The sequence below is a fragment of the Manis javanica genome, chromosome 4 (genome assembly GCF_040802235.1).
Source record: "Manis javanica isolate MJ-LG chromosome 4, MJ_LKY, whole genome shotgun sequence".
Lineage (NCBI taxonomy): Eukaryota > Metazoa > Chordata > Mammalia > Pholidota > Manidae > Manis > Manis javanica.
The window spans coordinates 179914584-179935173 of record NC_133159.1 but is presented as its reverse complement, the minus strand read 5'-3'; the positions used below and the strand labels follow the sequence as shown (position 1 = coordinate 179935173).

Genomic DNA, 20590 nt, shown 5'->3' with positions numbered 1-20590 from the left:
TGGGGACTGGTTTGCAGTCTCCACAGACCCCTCCATTTATTTTCAAATGAAGGTGCAGCCAAGATTTCAATTAAATTACCAGAAACACTTAAGTTTCCTCACAGCGTCCGCAGCAAGGATGGAGAAGGAAGTCAGCTGCTGGGGCTCTAGTGTTGTTCAAGGGAGTCTTTCTTAGGTCACAAGTGGTGAGCGTGTTCTCTGAACAAAACCAGGAAGCTTTCAGTTTTTACTGTTGGGACTAAGTGTAAGGAGGGACTTCGGATTCTGATAAAAAAAATGTCTCCTCATCCCTGCGCCCAGTGGGGCATGAACAGGGCTCTTCCGTGCATCCCATGAAGAACTCCAGAGGTGGCTTCTGAGAGCAGGGACCCAGGCAGCCGGGGTTTTAGGGACTTTCTGGGCTGGGTGGCCGGGCAGTCCCAGGATCGGACTCTGGACAGCCTCCCCCAGGGGCAGCTGTAGCCAGTATGTAAGTATATGGGCGGAATTATCTAGAAATGTGTATCACAGAAATCAACTGCCTCTGAAGAATGGAAGTGCTGTGGTCAGCATGAACTGCCACCCTCCCACAACCAAAAGCCCCCAGGATTCAGGTTTGGGAAGAAAAAGAAAACATCCCAAATATGTCATTTGGGAAAACAGCTCCTGACCACAAATGGCCCAGCTTTTCTCAAGATCCAGGATGTGGGCTCAGTCCCCTTACTCCGGAAGCCGGGGAGAGCAGCCGGTACCAGGACCTGGCACAGGCCTGGGGGACTAGCTCCCCCAGTTCAGCCCAGACCCATGGAGACCTTGTCCTGGCCCAAGGCCAAGTTCACACTCCCGCCTCTACTGACCAGGTGTGGAACCTCACCGACCAAGGCATCTGTGGAAACGTGTTCTCTCTGTAGCTGAGGCCGAAGTCCAGACAGCCTACCAGCCTGGCTCTGAGACCAGCTGCCCCCTCTGGGTGTCCCAGCCACGGGGGCTTCCTCAGTCGTTGGCTGGAAGCCTCACTACAGCGAGAAACCTGCTGCACAGCTCGAACTCTCCCACTGGCCCTCAGACTACACCACTGCCACTTCCTCTGCTCCCTCTCTCCCTGGTCACGAAGCCCTTCCCGGCACCAAGGCCCCTCAGCCATGACAAGATTCCCAGATGGCAGGAGGCAGCTCCCAGGGGACACGGCAGTTACCATTTCCTGGTCCATCAACAAAGGCTCCAATAATTGTGCAACAGCAATTTCCCAAACGCTGGCGAATAAAAGCCTGAAGCCAGTAGCCGAAGCTCCTGAGGCCTGGCCTACAGCAGTGTTATCTGTATGCCCATGACTCAGGAGGGAAGCTGGCACCTTCCACGGAAAGGCTGTGTTCATAGGTCACAAATTCATGAGCCCAAAGCACCATCCCAGCGGCATACGTGTGGGCACTATGCTTGTATTCTCAAGTCCATCGGCACGGCTGTGGGCAGTCAGATAGAGTCCATGAAAACACTGACAAATCCCCAGGAACTTCCTTATTCTCTAAACAGAAAACAAAGTATGACTATGGTGGAAAGAGGGCCAAGCTGTGGGAATCCCTGCTGTGTTCCCATACCAGTGAGGAAACGGGGTTCTCTCCCCTCTTCTCTGGTCCTGACCTGAGTCCCTGACCACTGGTAGCTCTCCAGCCCCAGCTCAGGAGAAATGGCTGCTCTCCTGACTTCCAAATGGTGGAAAGCGCAGAGCCAACCAGACACCCCAGGTGGTCTCTTCCAAGGGTAGCAGAGGGCCCTCGGTGGGCTACTTGTGCACCATCCCCAGGCCGCACCAACCTGCTGAGCCAGCCGGACCAAGGTAGGTTCCCTCTTGGGTCCCATGTCACCCACTTGCAGGAAGAACACCTGCCTTCTCCCACTCACGGCGCAAGGAGAGAAACCCTATTACAACCCTGAGCAAGAGAGAAACAACACAACGTGCGGACACTGGCACTCTCCATGGGAAGAGGAGCCAGCCTGGCCCCATCGCTGTTCCCAACACAGGCAGGAGGCTGGGGCAGCCTGCTCGCGCTTTTCATCACCCACCCAGCTCGGGCAAACACGCCCCAAGGGGACCCTGTGCCTGGTCGGATGCACCGCCAGATCCTCCCCCCAACTCCTGTGCATTTGAGCCCAAACCAGATCATCACCAAGCGAGACAGCTGTGAGACAAACAGCTCCAAACTATCAGTGCAAAAGGGCCGTGGGCGCAGAATCACAGGAACAGCATGTGTGCGAGGGGCCGCCAGAGCCTTGAGACAACATGTCCTCCGTGAGCCCCTCTGCACTGGCACACGGGGCTCTTTCTAAGGGTGGCTTTTTCTGGTTTCTGTCTCTGCTTGCAAAAACACGGGCTCCCCGCATGCCCTTCCTGCCTGCGCAGCACCCCTTCCTCCTGCCTGTCCTTCCCTGAAGCCCCTCCCGGACAGGCTTCTCTAGAAATGACTGGCTGGGTCCTGGGTAAACCTGGCTCCTGCCCGACACCCTTTCATGCTGCCCTGAGAAAACAGTGCTCATCCCGCAGGGGGTCAGAAGTTCCAGGGCGAGGAACAGCACCCCCCGCAGCCGCCCAGGGCATGGGCAGAGCCCCCCAGAGGCAGCCTGCAGGTGAGGGCCCAGTCACGGGGAACAGTCAGCAGGGTGGCTGCAAAGGCCACAGGGCAGGCTCCTCCCTGGGCTGCCACTCCGACGCTCCACCACCGCAGCCTCCAGAGGATTCTGCCTCTTTCTAGCTCTTTTCTCAGCTACCGGGGCAGAGGCAGCTGGCAGGGACCACCCTCAAGGGACCCAGGGCTGGCGGGGCTGACCACCCAGCGACCCTCCACTCACCCAGGAAGCCCACTGGCCCCACCAACCTGGTGAAGCTCCTGCTGCAGGGCCCGGCTCTCTGTCACAATGGCGATCTGGGCCTCCAGGTCCCGGTGAACTGACCTGTACCCAAAATTAGGAGAGCCAATCAACGTGAGACAGGGCACGCTGCTCCCTGCCAGGTACAGCCAGAGGCCTGCAGGGAAAAGGAAACGGGCAGACAGGAAATGAGCACAGCTTCTGCCAAAGCCTCTCCAAGCCTCATTTACACCCCAGAGCAGAGCAGCCCACCCCTCGGGCTCGCTGGGAGGCGCAGTGGCTGCAGATGGGAGCGGGGGATGACGACACAGGCTACACTAGGACTTGCTCTCTACCCCAGGCTCCTTCCGGCGCTTGGCGCTCCGGGGCCAGCTTACTGGGATGGCTCCTCTTGCTGCCATGCTGCAAGCTGTGGCCTCTATTCCCAAGCCCACCAAGAAGTGGGTCTTGGAGGGACCTGCCACTGCCTGGACCAGGTTCTGCCCGCACCCTCCCGTGCTGACCCCAATCCCTCGCAGGCATTCAGGCTCCAACCCCATTCTCTGAACTACTGTGGCACATCCTGGCCTCTGGAACTTGGCCCCCTCTGGCCAGCGGCTCCACTGTCCCTCCACTGACCCTGAGGGAAGGCAGCCTGTCCCCTCAGTTCATACCAGCTTCTCAGGAGAGGAGCGCCACTGTGAAAATCTGGTGGGCCAGGCACAGCAACTCTTTGCACCTAAGCCAGCAGATGGGGGCCATTACACAGGGGGTGACAAAGGTCCTGGCAAGAACTACCTGAAGGCAAGTCGGGCCCTTCCCACCCGGGGACACATGACACCCCCTAAATCCAGGCTGCCGACACACCACAAGAGCCTGTGAAGCCCGACAGGGTGCCATGAGGGAGTCCCCACAGGGGCCTTGGGGGCGTCTGCGCAGACAGGCACAGCCCGCCGGAGGCCGGAGGAGAGGACCCGAGAGGCCTGCTAGGGTTCCGTCCCGCCCCAGAGACCACTGCTTCCCCTTTTCTGCTGGGAAATGAGCAAGCTGGTATTACAGTCAGAGGACAGCAGGGGCACGGAAGCAGCAGCCGAGTGGCAGCAGGGCCTGCCTGCCCCCTTCCCTGGGAACTCACTGTTCGCCACCTTAACATGGTGACACATCTGTAAGGAAGGCCGTGGTTCTCTCAAAATCCTCACGTGTCACCTGGAACAGGTAACAGGTCCCCTGCGCTGCCCCCCACCCCTCCCCTTCTGCCCTCCCCGGTTCAGGGCCTGCCTTCCCAGGACAGCCCCTTCAGAACTACTGCTGTTCCCACAGCCTAGCCTCTGGGGACATCCTTCCTCCTGCAGGGAGCCCAGGCAGCCCGGCCTCTTCGCCTCTTCACCACACCCTCCCCAGCACCAAGAACACTTAGCCCAGAAATCCCAGCCCAGCGATGCAGGGACAAGGCGGCTCCCCTGCTCTGGCCGGACACCTCACCCTCTCACCATCACCGCTGTCTCCTCTGCCAACAGGACCCTTTCCAAGGGCCCCAGGCACAGGTGATCATCACAGGCACACTGACATGTAATAAACACCATGCTCCTAAAAGAGCCAGTCATTTCTTAATTCTCACTCAGAACAAGAGCATTTCCAGGAACACCTTAGGGAAGAGATGGCGCTCTGCTGCCGGTTCCTGCAATGCACTTGTCCCTGCACACTGGGGGGGGCTGCATCAAAGCCACCTGCTTACCTGTGTGTGTCCCGTGATCAATGGTACCACCCCACTGGGCCACAGCCACGCAGGCAACTACGTGACTCACCTTACCCCTTGTCAAGAGACCACAGGGGTGGGTAGGCCAGGCTCTGGCACTCTGCTCCAGATGCCCAGACAGGCCCAAGCAAATGGCACCCCTTGCCTTCTGTAGGAATGGCTCTCCATCTACACTAGACTCAGCTGCCCCTGCCCCACCTCTCCACAAAGCCTGGTACTGGGAGGGACAAGGCGAGACCTCCACCAGCCTCAGAAGAAAGGCAAGAGCTTGGCTCAGAGAAGGGATAGGGACTGTGAAGAGAGCGGAGGCCTGGCACCCACGCAGGTGATGCAGTTGCGGCTGATGGGAATCACGCCACCATGACTGTCTCCAGCTGAGGTGCATGGACCAAGATTGGGCTGGGAAGGTTGGAAGGGGCTGGTCCTGCACACAATTTTTATCTGTAAAATCTGCCTAAGCACTGATGGCTCCCTTATGAGACAGCTCGTCGCCCCCAGCCCACTCGGGCAGCCGCTCCTCCACCTGTCATCATTACTGACCCAGGGGGAACTTTTCCTAATCACCCCTGCCTGAAGGAAACTCTACCGCAGGTCACTGCATGTACGTCACCTGTGCTTTATATACAGTAAGGCTGAGATCTGCCCAGCACCGGCCCTGAGAACCAGCCTCCCCCCCTCCGGACACCGTCACCCAGCTGGGAATGCATGGCGCACATCTGCTCGCTGTCCCTCCTCTGCTCTCCTCAGCTTTGCTCCTCCCGGGCTCAGGCTGGGCTTCCATGGAAGACGCGGGATGACAGCAGTGGCCTATGTTTTTAACCTTCCAGTGGCTCTGGTGAGGTCTGCCTCACCCATCACCTTCCCCTGTAAGCTCACTTGCAATCTTTCTCAATCAAAAGGAAAGCAAAGACCATGAATGGCAAGACTGGGCCCTGCCAGACCCAGGGAGGGGGGCCCAGCGCCCACGCCTCAGAGAGCTCCGCACCACGGGGTCCCCAGACGTCCCCTACCAAGTCAGGAGTTCTCAGCGGTTGGTGTGTGACCTGCGGGCAGCTGGGAAATTCACCCAGGGAGAAGTGCAGAAGCCCCTGCGGGCAGGAGCCAGGGTTAGGCCCACACTGCGGCTCAGGATGTCCGGGAGTGTGCAGAGGGGGAGGCGCCGGGCAGGACTCACTGCGGGAAGCGGGCACTTCCCAGGCTGGCCGTAAACCTGTTATCAAGCCCAACAGGCCCAGCCCAAGGCCTGACCTCCAGGCCCCGCATCGCCACCTCTGGGGAGCCACCAGCAGAGGGGCAGCGACAGCACCCGGAGGAGACAGTGCCTGAGCGAGGGGACTGAGTGTGGCAGGGCACACACCCAGGCAAAGCAGTGGATGTCGGGGCGGCCTCACACCACCAGTGTGCACAGGGGACCAGACAGCTGCACGGAGCCCCAAGCCTGCTGCTGCTCCCCAGCTCTGGGCTCCTCTTTAGAAAGGGGGACCTGCTCCTGCTCTGCTCACACCCATGGCCCGCCACCACTCCGAGGGGAACCAGGGGACCTGAAGGTCCCACAGCACTGCTCACCACAGCCCCAGACCACGTCCCCGCCTCGCTGCCCCCGCGCCTGGCCCTGCCACCTCAACCCCACCAACTGCCCAGGCCGCTCTCAAGCCCAGTGCAGGCTGGCTTCACCATGCTCTGCCCTCCCTGGACGCCCCCGCCCGAGGCCTCTGCAGCGCCACCTCCTCAGACAGGCCCTTCCTGGCCTCCGTTACGTTAAAGGCGTGATGAGGGCAGGGAGTCTGCCTTGCCCACAGTGATTCATTCCTGATGCTGTGAACGCTGCCGGACCCACAGCAGGCACTCGGTAACTATTGTTTTGGATAAAATAGATCAAACGAGGCTGACAAGGCAATGGCTCTTCCCACAGGGGATGAGACAGGGGCACTTCAGGGCAGAGGTCTTTACGTGCCCTTCCCTCACCTCCCCCAACAGTACACATCTCAGGTTTGCAGAACCCTATAAAAACCGGAGGGGACAGAAGACATCACAGCCCCATGCTAAGATGGACAAGCCCCCGCCCATCCTGGAGGTGCCCCAGAGGCCACGGGTGGCACGGGTGGGTCTCCAGAGCGTACCTGCTGGGTGCAAGGTGAGGGCTGCCCTGCATGCGCCCCAACAAACAGGGTGGGGCTATCCAGCTCTCATCACAAATTCACCTTTGGGCACTATGCCAAGTGGCCTATCGGGAAAGCAGTAAAAATAGTGACAATTCTCACAATCATTAACAGATTCCTCTGTCAGCATGAGCCAGAAATCTCTTAATCCAATGCCCTGCCCTGCCCTAGCCACACACATTGCACTGTTAACACTGGAATACTACATCCAGATGAACTTGGAAGTTAACAGCTTAGCACACTTTTTCTGATCCTCTCCCTGAAATGCAGGCACACAGGCAGAGCCCGAGCCCCCCAGCAGGGATGTGGCCCCTGCCTGAAGGGTGGTCCAAGCTCCCAGCAAGAAGTCCCATGATGAGTTGGCACCACCTCTCTGTCCCCTCTCCATGGGGCAGGAAGCTAAGGCCTGAGGACTAGGCCTGGCACACTCCACACTCATGCAGCCTGCCCTCCAGGGCTACAGGGCCTAGCGCTGGCGTGTGACAGAAGCATCACTGCACTGCTGACACAGCCATCCTGCTCGTGACCCTGGGCCCCACTCTCACACAGGACCACATTTGAAAGAGGAATCCCTAGAAGCAACGGAGATGTCCTTCAGTAGGTGATGGAGAAATAAGCTATGGCCCATCTAGACAAGGGAGTAGCATTCAGTGCTAAAAAGTAATGGGCTATGAAGCCATAAGAAACATAGAGGAACCTTAAATCCTAAGACTAAGCGAAAGAAACCAATCCGAAGCTACAGACTGTAGGACTCCAACTCCAGGATGTTCTGGAAAAGGCAGAACTATGGTGAACTATGAAGACAGTAAGAAGATCAGGGTTGCCAAGGGTTTGGGGGAGGGAGACAGGAATACAGGCACAGAGGGTTTTTAGGGCAGTGAACCGCTCTGCGTGATACACATCATCACACATTTGTCTAAAGCCACAGAAAGTGTAACTCCTGAGTGAACCCTGATGTAAACTACAGACTCTGGGTGAAGAGTCAAGGTTAGTCCTCCCATTGTAACACATGCCCCATCCAGTGGGGACGCTGACAGTGGGGGAGGCTGTGTGAGTGCGGGGCAGGGGGCATATGGGAAACTCTGTGCCATTCTCTCCATTTCCCTGTGAACCTCAAACTGCACTACAAAAGAGTCTTTAAAAAATAAATACATAAAATAAATAAAAGGGTACACACTTCCCATACTAAGGGAGGAAATGGCCGTAGGAGCCATGCAGTACACTGCCCGGTGCCTTACTACATGCGCAGTAAGAGGCCCGATCTGAAAAGGCCCCCAGGGCCCACACAGCACTGAGGGGCTTCCCGCCTGAGTCCAGTGCTACACCGCCCAGAACCCTGTCCCACACACCTGCCACATAAGGGCAAGGGCCAGGCAGCAGGAAACTGCCACACCGTGTGTAAGAGGAGCAGCCCGCTGACCACTGTCCAACATGGACCCCCACCCAGCCCACAACCCCCAGCAGCCCCTCCAGGAAGGCCAAGAAGATGCAGGTTGAGACTGCCAACTTCTGAGCCGCCCTGCACCAACCCCCGGCGGAAGCACAGCAATACTACAGGCATCCCTTGATCACCTGCAGCACACAGAGCCTCACCTGTGTGTCCGTATCCCCACCGCGGCCCCCAGGATGCCTTCCTCACCAACGCACCCACACGGTCACTTCACAGAAACTCCACTACACATCCTGTCCCCCTCCCTTGTGCGTACCACCTGGTGCCATTTACCCACAAGTTGTACCAGGTCCCTCCACTTTTACCGAAGGCCAATTTGGGCTACGAACCAGACTTCAAGACTCCAAGTCTGGTAACCTCTCCATCAAATCACACTCACATACGGTCTCCTTAGTATTCTGAAGTGTCCTCTGCAAAAACCCAAATAAAAACTACACAGATAGACCACATTGCAAAGGAAGCCACTAATACATGCCTTTAAATAATGGAAGGTTCCTTTGGTTCTTTGAAGCCACTCAATTTATTAAAATGTGATATATATTCAAGTCTGCCAAAAAGTCAGCAAAGTATGCCAGGGAGACTGCCTCTACTCGGTGTGCTGCACAAACACGCACTGCCCACTGCCGGGTCACCACACAGTCTTTCCAACACGGCCTCTGAGCTCCTGCCCCACATCCCCAACAACACTCAGTAAGACAGAAAATACTAAGGAACACACCCCAGCCCAAGGAACTTCCTGCCATCGCACTCAACTGTGATCCACTGGCACCTGCCGACCAGTGTGCCACTTTCCACGAGAAGGCCATTCTTCCCCACCTGCCTGTCGGCTTCCCACAGGCAGGACCCACACGGAACTTTCCTGCACCGCCGCGCTCACGGGACTGCCAGAAAGCTCAACAGTCAGCCCTCAGAGCTCTCCCAGCCTGACTGCCAGGGGTGGGCGGCAAAAACAGCACATGTCTCAGGGTATGGAAAAGGAGAACGCGGGGTCCCGGCTCACTCTCCTTGCCCAAGGTTTTCTGGGAACGAAAGCTGAGATCAGCCCAGGTCTATCCTATAAGAGTTTGGATAAGGGGACTGTGGGGTCAGCTACTCAGCCATCAGCAGGCATTTTGCAGGCCCAGACACACACACACTGCTTCTAGGCAGGCAAGGCCTTGCAGATGGTGCCTGCTCCAACCACCCAAACCCATGCCACTCTCTGGGCCGGCTGCTCATCTCTCCCAGGTTGCCTTGGGGTAAGTGACGATCAAAAGATGAGCCCGGAAAGGGGGCTGACTTGAAACGGCTCCTACTGATCACAGCCGCTGGGCAGGGAAGGACCCTGGCCTCTCACTTCAGCCCTGAAGCCTCTGTGACCTCTGGCTCCCGGCTTTGCAGTGAGACCCCCTCTGCTCACAAGGAGCCTTCCTCTCCACCCTGTTTTCTCTCTCTCTCTCTCTCTCTCTCTCTCTCTCTGTCACACACACCACACGCCCTTAGATTCCCGGCCTTCCCCACTAATCCAGCACTCCCAGATCGCAGGGCCCCACCCACAGCAGGGCAGGCAGGAGGGAGCGGCAGGAGCCTGCTAGTCCGGGAAGAGGGCAAGACACTGGAAAAGCCGGTTGGGTGTTTCTGTTTCAACAGTAATCAGGGTGTCACTGAACATTTATCAGCAAAACTTCAGGGAAATAAGCCACAGACCAGTCCGACTGACGGGCCAGGCTGAGCTGGGGCTCGACGCAACAAGGAACCCCCTTACTGACCAGCCCCAGGGCAGACAAGGAGCGAGCAGGGTCCACATGTGCCTCCGTGCAGCTCCCCAAGCACGTGGCCTCTCCCAAGCTCAAAGCCTCACTACTGTCCGGCTCTCTGCTTCAATACCCCAACCCAGGCACTCAGAAGTGACAAGCTAATCCTGAAACACTTTCCACACCCCCTACTGCTGGCCCTGCCTGCTGGTTAGGATCAGCCCTCCGGTACAAGGAGGTGGTGGCTTCCACACCACACAATGCCGCCTGCCTGGGCAGGCACATGGGCCTCAAAGTAAGAAACAGGGCCCACCCAAGAGGCCAGAAGCTTTACTACACAGCTCCAAGAGTGATCCTGAAGGCATCAGAATCTCCTGGGGAGTTTTTTTTAATGCCATGTTGGGCTCAGTCCCCAGCAATCTAGATCCAGGATGTCTAGGGTGGCCTGGGCTTCATTGTTTCTTACAGATAAAAAATCACTGGCTTAAAAAAAAAAAAAAAAAAGAGTTCAACCTGAGGATTCAAAAACGACCTCGAGTCTGAACGACACAGACAAGTGGCCATGGCCGTCTGCAGCCTGGATTCCCTACCTGAGGCGGTGGGCCACGTTAACACTCCCCACCCCCAGCAGTTCTGGAAGCCTCCAGGACCTGCGTAGGAGCAAAACAGTCCTCTGACCACCAAAGAGCAGTCGGAAAAGCCACACACTTAACTCGTGGCTGAGAGCCCTCTGCACGATTCACTCTCCTTAAGACAAGGGACTGACCAGCTTGCTTGCGGCTTCCCCGAGCATTAGCCCCACAGCAGCAGCAGGACAGACCCGCTGCCGAGCACAAGGACTTAGCTGGTTATGCACACCTCAGCTCAAGCGCCAAGGACTGTGCCACACGCGGTGTGCTCAGGGATGCACAAAACTGCCAGAGAGGGATCATGACCAACACACGATTCTGACTACGACCCACTTACAGGGCAGTGTGCTGCGCGTATCAGGACTGTTAGGTACACAGCCTCGATTTTTATCAACTACAAAAAAAAAGGTCAGGGGTCAGCATGTAGGAGAAAACAGCAACTGTGACAAGCCAGGCTGCTGAATGCCAAATGGTCCCAGACAAGCCTTCTCTGTGCCTGAGATGGGCACAACCTATATGGGAGAACCCCGATGGTCCAGGAAAGAGTAAATCACCTTTTATCTATCTGAGTGTGGGGGTATTATGTGCACATTGCTTAAAACAGCCACCCAAATGATCTGCGTTTCTAAGTTTTGGGTGCGTACAAAGGGAGATTTTGCATAACTGAAAGGCACTCTTATAGAATGACCGAGCACCCCTGCAGCACTGCTGTGACGACAGACAGGCAGGTGGGCACTGCTGACAAGGGGCCAGGGGTGTGTGGGCACCCCTCCCTGCTGCCCATGCTGGGGGCAGTCCTCTGGCCCACTGCCACGTACCTTTGGCATGAAAGGTCCAGCCCCTCCGCCAGTACTCCTGCAGCTGGATCCGCTCCTGCTGCCCCAGGCTGCACACCTCACTGTAGAATTGCCGCTCAATGTGCACGTAGGCAGCTGGGATGGCACCCGCCACCCCCTTAGCCCCGAAGAAGCCATTCACCTCTGGGGAGGCCAGCAGGATCTGGTATTCAGCCCGTGTGCCCAAGACCAAGTCCATGTAGGCCTGCGTCAGGTTAAAGTAGCCAGTGGTGAGGTAGACCGTGGTGCCTCGCTCAGCCTCCGTCAGCAGGGTCTCGGTGACGATCTCATCGATTTGAATCTCAAAGGGCTTCATCTGGATCAGTGGGTAAATCCAGGTGTCGGGGGCTGGCCTCTGGTCACCAGCAACTGCTGTGTCTTCCTGGGCCAAAAGGGAGTCGCTGTGGAAGGTCTGGGTGTGCAGCATCTGCTGGCGGGTCCTGGCAGAGTTGATCACATCCATCACCCTTTTATTGGCTGCCCTGCAGTATGCCGCCCGGTCACCTGCGGAGAGAGGCAGGGGAGAGCAGGGAAGTGGAGGTGCCAGCCTCTCATCCAGCGTGGGACACAGCATGTGACAGGAAGCACAGATTCCCCAACTGGTCATTTACTGAACATGTTTTGACTGAGCACAAGGCACCAGGCGACAAGTGAGGCTCATCTGTGGATATAAATGCCCCAGAAGGGCCTGCCCTCAGTGGGAGTGAAGAGGCCACTACCAGCCCCACTTACAGAAAGCTCAGAAACAGCCAGAACTACCTGAGGGTGGCAGGAACCAGGACAGTGGGCACCGTGGGGGGACCCGACCCACTCTGAGCGCGCCCACGCCTGTGCACCTGCAGCCGGCGTGCAGTGCACTTACCACGCTTCAGCGACAACGCTGATCAGTAAGACACATGTCACCAAGCAGGACAGCCACAGAGTCACAGACAAAGCAATGGCACGACTCTGAGCAGGCGATGCCATGCAGGTGGGACGGGACAGGAGGGGCCTCTGACGGGCAGGGTGCAACCAACAGGCCCAAGGCCCTTTGAGTTTCCACAAGCCCCTGGGGACGGGCAGCTGGCCAGATGTACTGGGAGGAGACACGGCTACCAACGTCGCTGCTACATGAGCAAAGGCTGACCGCCGCTGAGACAACCAACTTAAGGAGGCATGGGAAGACAACAGGAAAAACCAAAAACACAGGTTAAGGAAAGAATCAGGGAACAGAAATGAAGGGAATGAAAACAGTGATACAAAAATGGAGAATATTAACACTATCAAAAGTTGATCCTCTGAAAATATGGGTAAAGAGCAAGGCCTCGGCAGGCTGATCAGTAAGAGACACAAGAAAGGGCTGCTGCCCTGTCACAGCTACTTGCTCCCGCCGTCTGGCTGGGACCTTTCAGGGCTGGGCCGCGGAGCAGAGGAAAGGAAGGGCCTGCGCACGGGCTTCCTTCCTGTCACCAGTGGCCGCCTCCACAGGTTGTCTCAGGCTGCCCCTAGGGCTGCACCGTGTACGCCCTGCCGTGGGGTCACGCCCTCCGAGCCGCCCTGCTCCCGATCACAGCTGAGAACGCCCAGCTGCCCCACCTGGGCCCCAGGCAGGCTGGTGCTTGTTCTTCTCCCCCACATGCTCACGCCTGGACTGGTAAGTTAGACCGGGGGATGGCCAACAGGTTCTCTATGGGCCAGACAGTAATTGTCTCAGGCTTTGTGAGCCTAAGGGCAACATGCAGACAACACACACGGACTCCTCTAGCAGGAGAGAAAACCAACCTCCACAAACTGTTTATTGATAAAATTCAAAATACAATAGCAATAACTAAGTGTCCAGATAGGCAGCAGACAGGGCAGGCACACAGGTCACAGACTGGCTCCACGGCCCATGGTTCCCGGCCCCTGGAACAAGGCTCCCACCAGGCGCCCTTACCCGGATGCCAGCACTCCAGGCCATGCCACCGGCACTCCTCCCACGGCCAGCACTGCTGACACTGTTGCGAATTCAGCAGCAGGCCCCAAAAGGCCACCAGGAAGCCACAGCCACAGGAATTACAGGAATGCAAGCCCCCCCTCCACCCCACCCCACCCTGGAATAGCCGCTGGGACATGCCTGCTCCTGGTGAGCAGGGCTGAGGGCTCTCCCATTTCACTTCGCAGGCAGAAGGCCAAAGGCCTCGGTGGAGCTAAGAACCACAGAGCCTCTGTGCTAGAGCTGGGGCTCTGGCCCCAAGGGGGACCTGTCACCTGGTAGGCTGCTTCCCTGAAGGTGGGCAGCTCCAGGCTCTCCCCGCCAGACACACACCCGAAGCCCACACTCCCACCTCCCCAGGCCCGCCTCCCTCACGCACACAGCATGACTGATGGCCGGTGAGTCACATTTGTCTGGCTTCAGAGACAAAAGCAGAATAAGGTTCTGCCACCCAAGTCCCCCAAGCCCACAGCAAGGCCACCAGAAGGGGGCTCTGCCCAACCCTCACCCGCCCGCCCCACCAGCTCAGGAGGGCAGCAGAGCCCAGGACTCTACCTCTGTAAGGGTGCACCATCCCCTCCACCACTTGCACTGTGTCATCCCCCTGCAGCTGCAGAGACACGTCCCCCACTGCGTCCACCAGCTCTGTGAAAAAGTCCGCAATCTCGGGACAGTCCTGCAGGAACACATAGCGGTCCTGGCGGTTGGTGAAGTAGGAGTCACTCAGGTTTGCCCTGCAGGGAGGAAAGCAGCAGGTGAGAACTCAGGCAGGAGCGTGTAACAGCAGGTCCTGGGCTCGGGTTAACCGGCAGGAGCAGGCGGTGTCAGGTCGGATCAGGACAGCAGCCCCTGAGCAACACATAGCTTCTGAGTGTGACCACTCACAAGGGTCAGGCAAGAGTGGCACTGAGGTGACACAGAAGAAGGAGCCACCAAGCCCTCCTCTCACAGAGCTGACAACAGCTGCGAGAAGAGATGTGGACACTTGCAAAACCAACCAACCTGCGGTGCTGGGGAACAGTGCCTGTGTTTTAGGATACAAAGGACCTAGACTCCCATTCTGGCCTTTTTTCCCTTTTGCTTTCTCTGGCTCTGCCTGATGAAGTCACCCATCCTCCCTGACCCTGTCTTCTGTGTGTGAAGTAAGGAAAACACTCCCCAAAGAAGTGAAGGCACAGGGAGGCAGTACGGGGCTGGGGCACCGTGCACTCCGCGAACCCAGCCTCTCTGCTCACAGCCGCCCTCCGTGGGCTCCAGCCTCCACAGCAGACACTGAGAGGGGACTGGCTTAAAGCTGGATAAGCAGGTTCTCCAGGCTAAGGGGACGGGTCTTCCCTCCTCCACGCTCCATTGACTTCCACCCTGGAGAATACGAAGGGAAATCCTTGACAGAGGGAAGCAAACTCACCCACTCAAGATGACACTGTTGTCAAAGAGGTACACTTTAATGTGCTGGAGGCCAATAGTCTCATTGAAGCGTTCAGGGATCAGGAGCCGGAGAAGTCCACGGAGGTCAGGCGTGTGGAAAAGGGAGACCCGGATCTGTTCTGGAAACCTCTGCAGGAGCGGGAGCAGCATGGTGCGAGAGTTCTTCCTACCTGAATACATGGGGAACAGAAAAAAAGGACCTGAGATTCACCCCAGGAAAAATATCCAGCCTGTCAGTGAGGAACCACTTACACTCACCAGCCCACATGCACCTGTGCGGCCCATCCAACTGGGTCAAGACCACAAGGGCTGCTTCCAGCCAGAGGAGCCCCCCCACCCCCACCACCATCAAGGTAGGGACAGAGGGGTCAGGGCAGCAGGCCTCTGCCATTTTAGCCATCTGCCCTCCTCCTAGGCAGAGCGCCGCTCCCCACTCAGCACGTCTGCTCGGCGTGAGGATAACTCTACTCATCCTAAGCCCTCACTCCAGCCCCACAGGAGGGCACCCAGGCCTGGGCTGGGCCGCTCAGCATTCAGAGTCCCTGGCACCTGGCCGATGGCAGGCCACTCAGGGGCTCTGGTGGCTTGCAGCTGACTCTCTTCCAATGGATGTGATGCGGCAAAATGGGCTTGGGGCTGCTAGAGGCCCCCACATGAAGCCTGAAGCCTGAGAAGGAAGCGAGCCCGAGGGAAGGGATGGGTCCAGGTGACACGGCCAGACCCCAACCACGACCTGCCCAGACCAGGTCAGTCCTGGGAGTTAAAGAAGTTCTTATTTGGCTAAGCTGTGTTTACTTGGGCTTTTAGTCACTTGCTACAGAAGGAATCCTACAGACAGTGAGGCAGTCCTAGGCCAGATGGGACAGTCTTCAGACGGCCTCGCCTCCACCTGAGAATGGGGAGGCAATCCTGCAATTCCGCAAGCAGTCTCTGAAAGAAGAAAGCACAGGGGGCCAGGGCACCAGACCTACCCCGAGAACCCCGTGTGAAGTCCAAGAGAATGGACACCTTCAGGCCTGAAGGGGACTTTGCTTGGAGTGACTTTTCCAGAGCACTTTCCAGGCAATCCACCTACCAAGAAAAGAACCCCAAAAGAACAGAAGTGTAAGATCTGAAAAAATTATTATGTATTAAAACACAAACCAACTTGTCCACGAATGGCCTCACCATCCTCTCTGAATGCTGTGCACCGTCTCCAGCTGAGTGACAGGAAGCACAGGAGACCGCCTGACACCCCCCCACGAGCCCACACTCACAGGAGAGGGGTCTGTGTGGCAGGGCGCGCGGCCCGAGCAGCGTGCAGAGACGCTGAGACACCTGCTCCCGCGCGAGCTTCCACAGGTAATCCCCGCAAACATACAATGGGCCCGACACACAGAGAGTGCTCAGTCAGTATTTGCTGGATGAATGGATCCCAGACACGATGCACCCAAGGGCCATTCTCCAGGGGCTGGATGGGACATTCTTCTCCCAGGAAAACAAACAGGCCTCCCAAGCCTGCAGCTAAGAGAATGTCCTGAAGTCAGGGGGAGGCCTCCTCCCACAGAGCAGGGGAGCAGCTCCGTGCGAGCCCGCCTTCCCCTCATCCTCTACGTTCCAACCCATTAACCCCAACAGGGATGAACCAGGGAAACACATTTACTGTGGGCAGCGGACCCGCTTCACTACCTAGGTGGAGAGACGCTCCGGGGGACTAAGCAACAGACGGGCCTGCCCCAGACTCACCTCCAGCTCCGCCCACAGGTTCGGCCGCACACCAGCAGCCGCGCTGGACTAGGCCCACAGGATCATGCCCTGCACAGACCCAGAGATTCCTGCTCCCTCCCATCCCATCTGCCTTACCGGGAGTGGCCAGTGTGGCATGACAGCAAGTCCAGGTGAGACAAGGCCGGCCACAGAACCGGCAGCTGACACCAGCCCAGCCTGCACTCCAGTCCCTTTGTCTATCACAGGGTCAGAAAACCTTTTCTGTAAAGTGCCAGACAGTATGTCAGGCTCCACAGGCCAAATGGCCTCTGTCACAACTACTCAGGTCTACAGATACAGCCAGGAAGCAGCCACAGACACTACATGTATGAACGAGAGCATCTGTGCCGCAATAAAGTGTAACTCATGGTCACAGAAATTTGAATTTCACGCTTTTCATGTGCTACAAATATTATTCTTCTTTTGATTTTTTCCCCTATCATTTGAAAATGCAAAAACCATTCTTAACTCAAAGGTCATACAATCATAGACAATGGGCCAGATTTGGCCCATGGGCCAAAGTTTGTTGATCCCTAGGCTGGCAGACAGAGCAACCTAGGGGCCACTGCACAGGGTGAGGAGGACCCTGGCCCACAAGGCAAAAAGGTCCAGGATGAGACCTCCCCACAGCCCTCTCACTGGTCCTCCTGAAGCCCCCCAAGCATGAGCTGGCTATGTGCAAAGGCCCAGGAAGGGCAGCCCCACCCCAACTCCCCTACAGCCTCTGGGGCCACCTCCCCCTAAACCTTACCAGTTCCTGTTCCAAAGGGCCTGTCCCCAGATAGAGGGATGCCATCACGACCCGCTGCCTGGCTATTTTTATCTGCCCCTGAAAGAGGAGAACAATTCAAAAATACTATCATCATTTTCAGAGTTCACTCAGAAAATACAGTATTTTGATCTTGGAGGCGAGTAACACTCCAAGCTGACCTATTCCTGTATCTTCACCAATTAACTAAAGTTTAAAGCAAGCCCAAAATGGGTATAGTAACTACCAAACAAGGACCCACAGTCCTAACTCAAAGTATACTCTGCCTGTAAGTGGAGCACGTTCCAACCGTACTGTGAGGCACAATGCAGCCACTAACAGAATGAAGTCCACCTGCACATCCTGACCTGCAGGAGCATCCACATGTACTGCTGAGCCACAAAAGCAAACCACCAAACAGAATGTACCCATATTCCCACCTGTTTACACCCCTGCACACACCTGTACACACGTGTGTGTGTGTGTGTGTGCAGGGTGCGCAGAGCACCCACCACACTGCTGAGAACTGCCCCTGAGGATCAGAGCCAGGGGAGGGCGTAAGGTGCAAACCTGCCCCCTACTCCACCCCATCCACTCAGCTGGGATCTTTATAATGAGCATGTACTGCCTTTGAAGTGCAGACAGGTCCCCAGAGACATAAACAGAACCTACCAACACTCAAAGGTGACTTGTGACATCAGTCCTATGAGCCAGTGTCCTCGCCCTGGACCTACTCCAGCTGCAGGAGAACTGACCCCATCTCCAGAGCCAGAAACCATCCCACCCCGGCGGGGGCAGGGGCAGGAAGCAAACGCGGGAGAACAAGGCCTGGAGAGAGGAGCAAGGCAGAAGGCGGAGTGTGCGCCTGCTCTCCTGCCCGGAAGGGATGTCATGCCCACAGCCTGCATTGCCAACACAGGAAGAGGGACACCTTGACTGGGTAAGTACATGAAGCCCTTATAGTCAAGGACAAACAGGAACTTCCCAAGTTTGCAGTTTCCTCTGTTTTGTTATTTATTAAGATGGATGCTTGTTGGGAAAGCAATTATGAAGAAAGGAAAACAACAACTGAGCTATCAGGCAGCAAAGACTGTCCATGTGCTGTGGGGCAGCCTTGCCATAACAGAGGCCTAGGGTCCAGGTAGACACGAGCACCGCGCTCTCTTCTCAGGGATGCAGGCCGCTGTCTGTCCCAGAAAGAAACAGCCACTCAGCGCCCTACATGCTGGGAGACTGTCCACATTCACTCAGGGGCAGGAAAGGCCTCGGCCCCCACCCAGCCTGCTGGCCTAAGCCCCTCAGAGTTACCACATGGCCTCCACAGCCCGCCTGCCCACCTGACCAGGGGGTTACGACATGGGAGACTTAGTCATTCCTCGGAGTTGATTAGGACACTAGAAAGAACCTCCTTTGAGAAACTTGCTTCTTTAAGTCAGAGAACCAACTTGGAGCAAAGAGCAAACCACCTCAGCATCAGTTCTAAACAGTTAAGGACCCACAAGGACAGATGGGACAGGGTCGGGGTGGGATAGGGCGTGCACATGCACACACACACACACACACACACTCACACGGGTCCTGGAATAAGCCAGCCAGAAATGAGCTCCATAGGGGTTCACAGAACAACAGGCAGAAGGAGAGAAAGTGTACAAGTGTCACAGGAACCAGGGCTCAGACAACACACCTCTACAGGTATTTCCTATTCCCCCTGTCATGCCACCTCTGCGACCTCACCATTCCTTAGTTCTAGCATCACCAAGGGTTGATGAACCCAGAGAATTCACGTTAATAAAAATTAACAGCTTTGAATTACTTCATTCCAATCAGCAGTTTAGCCACGAAGAACCAGACATGCCATGAGCAACTGAGTACTGAAAGCTGAGCCCAGAGGCAGTTCAGCATCCCAGGAGGGAGAAGGCACATGCTTTACATAAAGTCGCAGAAATGAACTAGGACTCCAAGGCCTAACACCACATGTCCAAATTTTCCAGGCAAGAGCCTTCCACCTCTTCCTATAAACCAAAGCCTACCTAAGGGTCCCTGGGTCCTCACTGCCTGTACACTGCCCCCACCAAGATGACACCACTGTGCTCAGGAGATGTTCCCAGCAGCAGTGGTACACCGTATGCCGGCTAGAGTAAGGTCCATTTCCTCCCAGACGGCTCTAGCGGAGACATACCTGTGTGGTCCTCACGCACCTCCTTTCCAGGGGTCTGCATCTCCATCCACAAACAAAGGAAGTCAATCTATCCACAGAGTAGAAATCTAGGCCCTGGCCCTCATGTGCCCGTGCTCGAGCCAGGCTGCCTGAGACATCAGCCACGAGGCGGCAGTTCAGATCATGGCTCAACTCAACCATTTGTGAAGCTCAAACCTAACAGAAGAACCCATAGGAATAAGCTGGGCAGACATCAAAACTTCCAGAACAGAAGGTGCTTCTGCCCACAACTCACCCCACTATATGCCCCTGAGCCTCTAACTCAAACCTCTAACCCACCTCTCTCTCCTTCAGACATGACTTACCTTCATAAGCTCAAAAAACTCTGCTGGGGAAGAAAGCACCCTGACGTGAGAACTGGAGACTCCAAACTCGGGAACCAGGTTTCTGATCCACTGGAACCTGTGCACGCCCTCGGGACACAGACTGCAAGGTGGGGAGGTGACCTGGGGGACGGCTGGGGACAGCAAAGGAGTCAACAGCAGCCATGGTGACCTGGTTGAAGACACATGCAAAGGATCATGCTTCTCAAATGCTTCCTCAGAGTCTCTCTCGGTTACTGGGGGAGTGGGGAGACAGAAGTCTTGGAGGACCAATTTCAGATTTTCTAAACCATTTTAAAGGAGCCCGAGTCTAACTCTGCTAATGGTTTTTTTTGCCTTCAGCCCCTATCAGTTGGGCACCTTGAACCGAGTGCCAACGCCCATGGATAAACCCCCAACTTGAAGTCGATCCCAAACAGCCGCAGATTTGGGGCGGCCACAGGGAAAGTCACAGAAGCCACGGCGTGCTTACACGGCCACTCCCGACACAGCCATCTGCAGAGAGTGGCCAAAGGCTTCCTAGAACAAGGGCAAGCTTGGGACAAGCCTGAAGACCACAACCCAGACCCCCAGCTGTACGACTGAGGACATACGCAGGGCTTTCATTTAGGGAAGGACCCCGAAAATTAAGTTTTTTTTTAAATACCTAGATAAGGAGAAAAAAGCTGGGGCAAGAAGTGGCTGGGAAAGAGGAAGTCATCTCAAGAACTGCCCCTTTACCACCAGACCCATCCTGCCAGGCTGCACCTGGCTGACTCCCCTCTGACACCCACTGGTGACTGGACTACCC

The 20590-nt window shown here is 56.5% G+C and overlaps 1 protein-coding gene across 22 annotated transcripts in view; it reads right to left on the bottom strand.

Moving 5' to 3' along the window:
- Positions 1–20590, bottom strand: part of PGS1 (phosphatidylglycerophosphate synthase 1) — a 37780-nt gene that overhangs the window by 8606 nt on the left and 8584 nt on the right. For 7 of the 22 annotated variants that reach the window (XR_012130924.1, XR_012130925.1, XR_005055642.2 and 4 more), the window contains exons 2-8: positions 19783–19972; positions 17263–17340; positions 15737–15836; positions 14746–14935; positions 13893–14071; positions 11366–11887; positions 2850–2998 (exon numbers count right to left, since the gene is read on the bottom strand). Coding sequence is in view for 12 of the 22 variants with exons in the window: in XM_036997447.2 (XP_036853342.2) it covers positions 2850–2998; positions 11366–11887; positions 13893–14071; positions 14746–14935; positions 15737–15836; positions 17263–17340; positions 19783–19972 (1408 nt within the window). In the remaining 10 variants the exon portion in view is untranslated. Of the gene's footprint in view, positions 1–2849; positions 2999–10884; positions 10942–11365; positions 11888–13892; positions 14072–14745; positions 14936–15736; positions 15837–15932; positions 16127–17262; positions 17341–19438; positions 19634–19782; positions 19973–20590 lie in introns of those variants that run through there. The other 15 variants (XR_005055647.2, XM_073236018.1, XM_036997456.2 and 12 more) reach the window with 9 other exon arrangements.